The 9,896-nt window shown below is 47.9% G+C and overlaps 2 protein-coding genes across 2 annotated transcripts; one reads left to right on the forward strand and one right to left on the reverse strand.

Moving 5' to 3' along the window:
- The first annotated feature begins 1 nt into the window (after position 1).
- LOC117432156 (transmembrane protein 81) lies at positions 2 to 3,806 on the forward strand. The gene has a single exon (XM_059003539.1). It carries the CDS (start codon positions 2,715 to 2,717, stop codon positions 3,498 to 3,500), a length of 786 nt encoding a protein of 261 aa, XP_058859522.1. The 5' UTR covers positions 2 to 2,714; the 3' UTR covers positions 3,501 to 3,806.
- Positions 3,807 to 3,900: 94 nt separating this feature from the next.
- Positions 3,901 to 9,014, reverse strand: LOC117964399 (PDZ domain-containing RING finger protein 4-like). The gene is made up of 5 exons (XM_059003536.1): positions 8,738 to 9,014; positions 7,452 to 7,672; positions 7,113 to 7,221; positions 6,918 to 7,013; positions 3,901 to 6,474 (listed from the first exon to the last, which is right to left on the reverse strand). The coding sequence occupies exons 1-5, from the start codon at positions 8,780 to 8,782 to the stop codon at positions 5,017 to 5,019; spliced, it is 1,929 nt and encodes a 642-aa protein (XP_058859519.1). The 5' UTR covers positions 8,783 to 9,014; the 3' UTR covers positions 3,901 to 5,016.
- Positions 9,015 to 9,896: the final 882 nt, after the last annotated feature.

The following is a 9,896-nucleotide window of genomic DNA, read 5'->3' on the forward strand; positions in this document are numbered from 1 at the left end:
GAGGGGGGAGGGGGGACCTTTTAATTGTTTGTTTTCTTCTATATATTTTTCTTTTTGTGATACAGGGGTGTAAAGATAAAACTCCCAGCGGACTCCTGCTGTAATGTTTGGTGTGTGTCTCTGCTTGTACAGACTTTTATATGTCCTGGAGTGTCGCTGTAATGATGTTGCTGCTGCATTATGGACTTTCATTCGTGGCTGATAATTGATTTTGGATTCAAGTTGAAAGTACAATAAATTAATGCAAATTTCTACAAAAATGTACAAAACAAAAATATCAGGTGTGCAGTGTTGCCGGAGATTAGTAAAAAAAACAAAAAACAACATGATGCCCACTGACTTGACTGTTAAAATGTTGTCATGCTTACTGTCACTAGGTGGCAGCATTATCAAACAAGACTCAAAGGGTTTCCCGTGTCTATAGGGGGGAGTGTATATGGAAGAGGAGCGGGATCAAAATGAACTAATGCAATAGTGGGGCTGGGGGTAGGGCGGAGCTGGCAAGGCAGTACTTTTTGTTGGATATAACCTGCCTTTTGAAGGTAAAATAAAATGTTAAACTCCATTGACTGTTCCAAGCGCAGGTGCAGGGCGAGATGTAAGTAATTACCCCTGAATTTGGCTGCTTCGTTTCAGGTTAAACAGTCTTTCCTGTTTCGATATGTGCTACTTGGTTACATTGTAAAGAATGCTCCGGGAACATGCCTGGAGTTGTGTTTTCATTTCACTCATCAGAACCATAAAGACCCCTCTCCCCTTGCCATGTATATGCCCCTGCTTACTTGTGGAGTAACGACGCTGCAGTGACGGACATGGAAGAGCCTGCATTCATGTGTCGCATTCCAAACTGCTATTCCTTCATTTCAATCTTGATTCAGCTTCAGCGTTACGGGCCCTGCTGTGAGGGGAAGAACTGAAGATGGATCATGTCCTCAAGAACGGGGTAGATTTTTAAACCCCTTCTCACTGCCATCCTGCTTTCAGTGCTGGGGAGGAGTGATGTGGAAATCGCTTAATCAGTGGCACAGGCAAGCTCCTGTATGTCTATGGCAGTCTGTGTTAGGTGGTTGGGGGGTATCTGTGCTGGAATTCACTACCCTGCACTGTCATCTGTAGGAGAATGGGTGGGATTGCATTACTAATCACACCAAACTGGTAATCGTTTTAAACATTTCAAAAAGCAATATCGGAAGATGGAATTGAAATTGGAAATTAGAAAGTGGCTCCATAAACTCTTTGTATGGAAATTGGCTATATTATACCAGAATTCCTCTGCCATGACAAACTATCAAACTTGGAAAAGAGCTATGTTTTTTTAAGGGGGGGTACCTGTGACTGTAAATATTTGAAATGTCTTTTAGAATTTGTATTTTGTTTGTATGAACAGTTGCAAAACTAGATTGAAAAATGGAACCAGCCTGCTGTCCTTTATTACCTGTGGTATGTTTGTTTATTTAATCCAAACTTTCCTTAATAGGCCATGGTGGTAATTAAAGATTCAATTAAAAAGGACGTGTTTAAAATCACACCTGAAGGGAATCAAGTCAGATGATTGTCCTCCGTGTGCAGATGTCACCTGGTGCTCAGGGCACTGTGTTTCGTGTGATTTACAGAACATTGTGTGTAGGTTGTGTTTTCTCAGAATAGATGCAATCATGCATGAGGTGACATATATTAATAAAAAGCACCCTATCAATACTGACTCCTCTCTACGTGCCAAAGAGCTCAAACAAGTGACACACGCAGCTCAGTCCCAACAAGCATGACTCCTTTCATGAATCTGTTTTGTGAACAGGAGATTTGAATAGTGTCTGTCTGCACCTAAAATAAGTAGCCTTTCTGTATCAGTAATATGTTTATATGTAGAGTATATGAGTATTTCATTGCAGATCATTTCACATCAAAGCACTCTATGATTTGAGGTCGATGGAGAATAAAACTTATCGCCAAACCCAGAGAAGTGCTTTTGGTTAAGAATCCATTGTTTGCTAAGGAATGATGTCACAATCCTGGAATCCGGTGTCTATTGTTCCCTTTCAGCTGTTCCATTCTGGAATCCGGTGTCTATTGTTCCATTTTGGAATCCCCACGACAACAGAACTGTGCAGCTGCTGAGCAAGGTGGGGTTAGCCTTTGCTAAAGAAGATTGAGAATTTCAGATTTAGAGACAGCAGGAGGGATTTAATTTGCACTAAAATGATTTATATATAACTCAGCATTTCCTGTGACCCCCAAAACTTTTTGTTTGGTTTGGCAAAGTGACTGAAGGACGGCTTACAAAATCAAAATGATTGGAATCGTAAAGGTGGCACTACCAATACATCTCCTTGATTAGAGACCTTGAAAGAGGTTTGCACGAAAACTACTGGGCTGCTTTGTATGCAGGATGTATTTCACCGAAGTGAACGCAGGATCCTTGTACGAAGGCGACACTTAAGTTTTTGCTTCGGGATGCGATTGATTTCTCCACCCAGACACAAAAGATTTCGCTTTTGACAGCTTTTACTTTAGAAAGGAATGCACTGTACGGGCATAACTGAAAAACTAAGCAGGCGGCTGCAGTTATAGTCCTATCAGTATGAATTATTCAGCAGGGGGTGCAGTATTGTATCTTGTTAAACAGTAATACAGTCAATATACATACATTGGAGTTGAGACTAATCCACTACCCTAATTGACTGCGGACTTTCAGGACAGTGAAAACGAGGGGTGCAATGAGCTGCTGGAGTTTGGCATGGCTGATCTTGGCCTGGCTTTTCCATACTGCGGCGTCGAGACAGATGACCACACCGACCTTCCCTCCAGAACTGGCCTCCATGACCGCGTTTGTGGTGATCAATAGCTCCCAGTGCAGCACCACCTGCGGCATCGGGCTGAGGACGGAGACGCTGTGCCTCCTCACGGCCAACGCCAGACACGAGGGGTGCCGGAAGCAGAAGGTGTCGTGCGTGGAGAACTGGATCTGCGGCATGAAGACCCTCACCGTCATGGTTGGGAGAGGGCAGGTGCTGAACTGCCTCAGCGAGGTGATGGAGGAGATCGGCAGGTATAAGTTTCTCTTCAGCTGGAGGTACGCGAGGGGGATCGTCACCACTGACAACGCCTACTTCAAGCGCTACTCAACCAAGGCGGTGGACAAGCTGGTCCTCAACCCCATCTTGGAGACGGATGCCGGGACGTACCGCTGCGACGTGCAGGACACCTCCTACAAGATGGTCAAGAGGGCCTACTTTGGACTCAAGGTTCTGCCCCCAGCCATGGTGCACCTGGAGTACGCCAAGGCCCTCTCCTCCTTGCAGTGGCAGGACGTGAAAAAGGTCGGGGGCACCAGTCCTCCGGCCGTCTCCACCGAGAAGACCACCGCGGCCCCCACTTTGAAGGATGTCAAAATGAAGATCGGCATCTACAGCTTAGCCGGGGCGAGCGGAGCAGCGGTCCTCATATTCCTGGCGCTCTGTCTCATCTATAGGGAGCCCAAAGCCAAGCCAGATCCCTACTGAAGGAGACGTCCACACTGCTCTTCACTTCCACAAGTTCAGCAAGTCGAGTCAAGTCTGTCGATTAGGAGTACGGCTGAGAGGAAGGGGGGCGGTCGTCGGGGTCAGCCAGTGAGAATGTGCTGCAGGAATGGATTGCCCCATTCAGGGACGCTGTGGGGCAGAAGAAGGGGGTAGCGGCAGTCATTTGAACATTTGTTTTATTCGTAGAGCCTCTGGCATGATGTACTGTAACACCCTGTTAACTGCGGCAGGTTTTTGAATGATGAAGCCAGGGCATTGCAAATAACATTTTTCAGCTATTAATATGTTAATATTGTATTTATTATAAGGATAATCATTACAAGTACAAGTCAAACCTGCTTGAAGCCAGAGAAATGTAATATGGAAAATGCCTGTGAAGGTTGGTTGGGATCTGTGAGACACATTCACCCATTTCTGTTATAAATACTGTTAGCAAAGCCTACCGCTGCTGTTGAACAGCCAGCACAAAGGAATCCTTTGTGGCTGGCATACAAAGTGGCTGAATAACTATTGCTATCAATCTTAAATACTGTACAGAAATCTGCTTGTATAATTGGGGATTTGCATTTTGGTTTTTTTCCCCGAATACAACACAACATTTTAAATGACTTCTTCCTGGTACCTTATCGTTTCCTGTTTAGTAGGTCAGAGGTCGGAATGAGGTCACACCAGGAAGTGTGCTGCAGCACAGACAGCCTTCAGGTACAAGGCAGGAAACAGCAGATTCAGCCTTCTGAATCCATGGTGGTGTGTTTTTAAAGAAAGATGCCAGCAATTATGAATCATAAATGTCTAGAATATTAAACCATCGCTGATTATAGTGTATACATGTGTTAAAGCAAATGTGAACTCATAATGAAAACTAATAATAGTCATTTAAAAGATGTGATAGATATGTTTCTATTTTTCGTGGTATGTATTTTTATTTAATCAAATAAAATATGTTTTAACAGCCAAATATACATGAATTTTAAAAAAAACATGAACATTTAAAAAAAAACGAAAGCACGGAACACAGGTTGTCATTGTAAAGTCCTTTCGAGCGAATCCTTTCTGAAAGCGACTGGATCCTTTGAAACAGCTGGTCGCCTGCAACAAGATCTCTTACTTGGTCAATCCTTTCAAAAGAAACAGAACCTAAATACGCTCTGCCCCGTAAGTCAAGCATCGTAGGCGAAACTTAATATATCGGTTGCGTCTGTTTCTTTCAGGTTTGAAATGTGTTTGAGCAACGAGGAACGGATTCAGGTCATTTCGATGTGTGGTGCACATGGGGGTGCGGACGCATAACGTATGATCCTTGTAGACTTGGTCTGCCGCAGCAGTCCTGTCGATCACTATGCTAGTATTTTGCTTGTCTTGACGTCCTTTCTGTCAGACAGTGGCCTCTTATCTCTACTTGTTGCTGTAGGTTTTCAGTCCGTAGCCCTTGCACTGCTCAGTATGGATTCCTCGTTCACCCCCCTGCCTCTCGTCGATTGAATTGAACCTGCTGCTACACAGTTGTGACGGACAGCAGGGCTGTGCTGCAGAGTTGCCCCTCTGCCCCTGGGCTGGCCTTCGAGCCGTGCGACAGCAGCTCCTGGATGGTGGTCCAGTTGTCCAGCACCTTCTTGTTGTGCAGCCGGTTCAGTTTCCTCTGGCTCAGCTCCAGGACGGCAGTGCGGGTCTCCTTGCGGCTCTCGCTGCAGCGGCTCATCCGTCTCCGCCTGGCTAACGCCAGGTGCCGCCTGTGGTCCGCCCTGCTCCAGTACCGCCCCGCCCTCGCCTCGCTGCAGGCGTCTTCGTCGGTGGTTCCTCCGCCTCGCTCGTCCGCCAGCCTCAGGGCCCTTGCCTTCAAGAGCTGGCTCCTCAAAACACGAGCACTGGGGGCCCCCTTCCGGCAGCCCAGGAATGCGAACTCTCCTTCCCGGACGCTGCAGGGGTCCTGGCAGTGCCTGATTGGCTTTTGCCCAGACCCGTGACCGCAGTCCAGACTCGCCTCCTGGCTGGCTTTAATGCCCAGGTTCTGGAAGCAGACGGGTGTTGATTTGTGCTTCTGCTTGCGAGCTGGAGCCCCGGGGCTGGGCTCTTCCAGTCTCTCTGTGACCTCAGCGGTCACTTTTCCCAGCCTGCACCTGCTCGAGACCTTGCTTTCACGAGTAGGTAGTTTTTCCCTGCAGTCCGCAACTATACTCTGTTGCCACTGGCTGCCCACAAGATCCCCATGCCCTTTGGTCTGTTCCCCGGCACAGTCCATTACAGACCTCCTCGTGGGCAGCTCTTCTGTGTTGCTCCGGTACTGCACCTCCTGGGTTGTGACCTGGTGGCCTCTCACACTCTGCACACCGCGCTGAAGGTTCCTCCTGAGTAATTCCGCGGGCGTGCCACCCAGCCGCACTGCCTGGTTCGGGCTGTAGGGGGAGCTGCAGATGGAGGAGTTCCCGGCGTTGGGAGAAAGCACCGTACTCAGGGAGCTGTAACTGCTGAAGCATGGACTGTCTGCTTTTCTGTAATGCACGGAGGACGCTCCCGTGAGACAGACTGGGCTATTGTTTTGTGTCGTCTTATTTTGTGGCTCCTGCTGCTGGTAGGTCAGAGCCTCAGGAATGGACTCCAGGTCGTCCTTTTTGCCCGCTGTGTGCTTGGGGATCTTCCCGGGAGTCGTCTTGGCTCGGTACTGCCTGATCTTCTTTTCCAGGACCTTGTGAAAGCGGCGGAACTCCCCGGTGCTCACGCTGTAGAAGCCCGAGTCGCTGAGCTCCGAGGAGATGAGGGATTCGGAGGAGCGGGTGTCACGGCTGGTCCGGTCCAGCGGGGATGAGCCCGACTCCTCTGCCCCTTCCTCCGTCTCCAGCCCGGACAGCTCCCCCTGGTGGAAGCTCCCGTCGGTGCAGCCCAGCCCGCTGTCCAGCTCGTGCAGGGTGGGGGGCGATAGGGGGGGCTTCTCAAACACTGCGTCCTCATCCTCCGTCTGAAATAAGCAAAGTAGCTGTTTATATTACACCAAATTGTAATAAAAAATAAAACATGTTAAAGTTACTTAAACACCTATTAGGGGTGTGCAGAAACTTGTTACTTGTACTTGGAATTGCCTTTAGGAAGTATCTATTAGCTGGTATTCTATGAATCCATTAATTGATGTGTTGATTTAATAAAATAAAAAGCTGTCCTTCCCTCACGTTTACAATAGAGCATCAATCAATGGCAATTAACGTCCACATTGTTTTAAAAGCCAATTGGAAGAATATGTTGTTCTCATCCGGGGCGCAGATTTTTACTGGCGTACCAAGGCCATAAATGTTTGTTTTTTATCCTAGTAATGTTCTGCCTTTTTTTCTATCCCATTTGCCTAGCTATTCAAACTGTACTCAGCAAGGGGATGGGTCTCCCTGAAAGAGACAGAGCCCTCCTTACCTGGCTCAAGAAGCACCCTGCCTTTTCTATGCTGGGGCGGCAGCAGCCAGTCAGAAAGTCCTTTCCCTCAGGCACCATCCCAGACAGCCTGGGGTCCTGAAAGAGAAGAGAGGAACATCAAGCCCCTGTTAAACAACATAAGAAACCTCTTGCTCTGGAAAGACGGTACTATCCCAAACGAGACGAGAAACTTACTCGGAATCCGAGTCTGTCTGTGTTTACCACGTCGTGGGGGATGCTGGGAAGGTAGTCCGGGCCATTGACAGGGTCATGTGACGGGTAGTGATTGAAGCAGGACCTGAAGCTGAGAGAGCAGAGCCTGTTAGCGTGGGAGTCATACCAGAGGTCACCAGTAACAAGCGACGGTCATGCAGAAAGAACAGCAAATAGAAAAGTGCTGTTTATTTATTTGAAAACAAGAACACGCTGGGTGGTCAATCACAGAGACAGCATATCATACACACTTTCAACAGCATCATTAACAACTGCATAATGGCTTCAAGCTACAGCAGCTGAAGCAGTATAGAGCCGTACCTGTCGTTGCCAGGACTGGGTCTAGACGATCCCCCCATGGGGACCCCCAGACCCCTCAAACTCCCCCATGGCCGCTCAGTCTGGGTGCTGCACTCTGACGTCTGTGCTCCTTGAGGGCGGGGCATCCTGTCGTCTATCTGCAGCGTGATTGGCTCATCGGCGTTCCCAAGGACCTGCAGGGCTTCCCTTTGGCTGGCCGGGGAGAGCTCCGCCCTGTTCACCTAAAACGCAGACAGACATCAGCACGCAGCTGCACCCCAGTGGCTGAGAGGGATCAGGTATCAAAGTCTTTATTCCAAGCAGGTCCTCGATTAGTTAACTGGACCTGCTCAGGACCAGTGTTCATAGTATGTGCCCCATATTTATCACCGTCACTCATTTGCACTGGAAAAGAAGCTGATTAAATCTGTCCCGTAATGTCTTCTAATTGCTAAAGGAGGGACTGTCCAGGCATGTCTGAAAGGGACACGAATCCCCAGGAAGGGGGACCCTGTTTACCTCTTCAGGGGCTGTGAGGGACAGCGTGACTAACCCGATCAGAACAGAGAGCAGCTGCAGAGTGCGCGTGTGACCCCTGACCCTGCCACTAACTCGATCTGCACAACGAACCTCATTAGAGAGCGTGCCGGGCCGGGGTCTCTCTGCGCTGCAACAGGAGGACCTGGAGGATAATGGCTTTGTAACGAGGAATAAAGAAGCTCCCGACCTGCCCTGCACACTTCATTACAGACCACTGAAGAGACGTTTTTACCATTGAGTTTCACAGCACGATGCAGTGGATGAGTTCTCAGTGCTAGCAATGAAGAGGCTAAAGCCTGTTCAGCTTGACTAGGGCAGTGATACCTCCTTAAACTGGACAGCGCGCAAGAGCATAGCAAATATATCAGTGCCAAATGACAGCATTCATTGCATGTGGATTCTGATAGCGGTTTATCTAAACACAGTCCTCTGGTTTTATCTATTACAAATGTGCTGACTTTATTTTGCTACCTACAAAATGGACATTTATTTAGCATTCCAAAGGTATATGAATTTACCAACCTGTGAAATACACACAAACAATTTCTGTATTATTGCTTAACCTCAATGAAGTGTGAGTGTATTCTGTATACACACACACACACACACACAGACACTAATACACTTACACTTATAAAACGCTTACACACACACATCGCATACAGACACCCCCTAGTATTGAATTGCTGGCCTCTATAGCCCCAATAACGCCCTCCCCAGTAAAAGCATCCCACTGTGTTCCAGTAATCCCAGTAAACTGTACTCACCCCGAGCCCCAAGCCCAGCCAGAGTCCCGAGAGCTGGCACCCCATTGTAGGACGGGTGGTCTGTGTAAGCTGGTGCTAGCTGGGTGTGCTGGCAGAGATAGAGAGACCTGACAGTGACCCAGTCTTGAGAGAGAGACCCGACCGCTGCGGTCTCTGTGGAAGCCTCGGAACAGTCAGACAGGAAGGCAAGCTTGGACGTGGTGCAGTTTGTGAAGCTAGCAGCACATCAAGCTGACAGAGCAGGACTGCAACGCAACCAGACTCCCTGCTGTGAGCAGCCCTAAGCAGCCACAGCACCTCCCTCTCCCTCCCTGCCTCCTCCCATCTCTCCTCACGCACTAAAACTCTCCTGTACATTCTGTCCTCTCATTCGCCGGTTTGCTTTTTGGTCACAACAGTCCAGGTTTTTGGTTTTAACCTGACTGCAGTGCAATAATGATGTACGTGGACTGATTCTGAAGTATCCTTTGCTCCAGTGCACCTTTCCTCCTCTGAAACCTGACTGAATTTATGTGGATGATATTAACAGGTTTTGTTAATAGTGCAGGGTTTGCAGTGGGGAAATCGGTTTTGTAATAATATGTGTTCTATAACTTGTTCTTATTTTTGCATTGATGAGGGTTTGGTGTACAATGGAACACTGTTATGTTTTTGTGTGGTATTTTTTAAAATGTGTTCTTTAATGTTTCAGTTAACCAGCATTTTGTTACATTGAGTATGACTGAGCCACACAGTGCATGCGTGCGTGTGTGTGTGTGTGTGTGTGTCCAGGCTCTTCACGTTTGAGGTAACAGCTCCAGATTGGGAGATCTCCAATGTGCTGTTCCCTGTTTAAATGCTGTGTGACTCAGCACTGTCCAGTGAGAGTCTCTCGGGGATGACAGTGGGCTGTGAGGCTCGTTCTGGGCACAGCTGTCACGCTGCATTGGCCTGCCCTGTACAGATATACATGCAGAACGACGTGACACCCCGGCCATCTCGTTTGAGACCGTCGCTGAAAATAAAAAATCTTGCAAAGGTAAACAGTAACACCTTAAAGGGATAGCGATTTTAATCCACAAACTTCCAAGACTACCTTTTAATTACCACGGAAATAAAGCAAAACATTCAATTCTACTGCATCATTAAAACAGATCAGCAAGGGCAGCGTGCAGGAATT

The sequence above is a fragment of the Acipenser ruthenus genome, chromosome 29 (genome assembly GCF_902713425.1).
Source record: "Acipenser ruthenus chromosome 29, fAciRut3.2 maternal haplotype, whole genome shotgun sequence".
NCBI classification, from domain to species: domain Eukaryota; kingdom Metazoa; phylum Chordata; class Actinopteri; order Acipenseriformes; family Acipenseridae; genus Acipenser; species Acipenser ruthenus.

What these genes read in the sequence shown, in the direction of transcription:
- LOC117964399 (XM_059003536.1), bottom strand. Translation starts at nt 8,782, where the DNA reads ATGGGGTGCCAGCTCTCGGGACTCTGGCTGGGCTTGGGGCTCGGG. An exon ending in CAGACAGACTCGGATTCCGA is followed by an intron (nt 7,014 to 7,112) that starts GTAAGTTTCTCG and finishes CTTCTCTTTCAG; the next exon opens with GACCCCAGGCTGTCTGGGAT. An exon ending in CAGGGTGCTTCTTGAGCCAG is followed by an intron (nt 6,475 to 6,917) that starts GTAAGGAGGGCT and finishes TGCTTATTTCAG; the next exon opens with ACGGAGGATGAGGACGCAGT.
- LOC117432156 (XM_059003539.1), top strand. Translation starts at nt 2,715, where the DNA reads ATGAGCTGCTGGAGTTTGGCATGGCTGATCTTGGCCTGGCTTTTCCAT.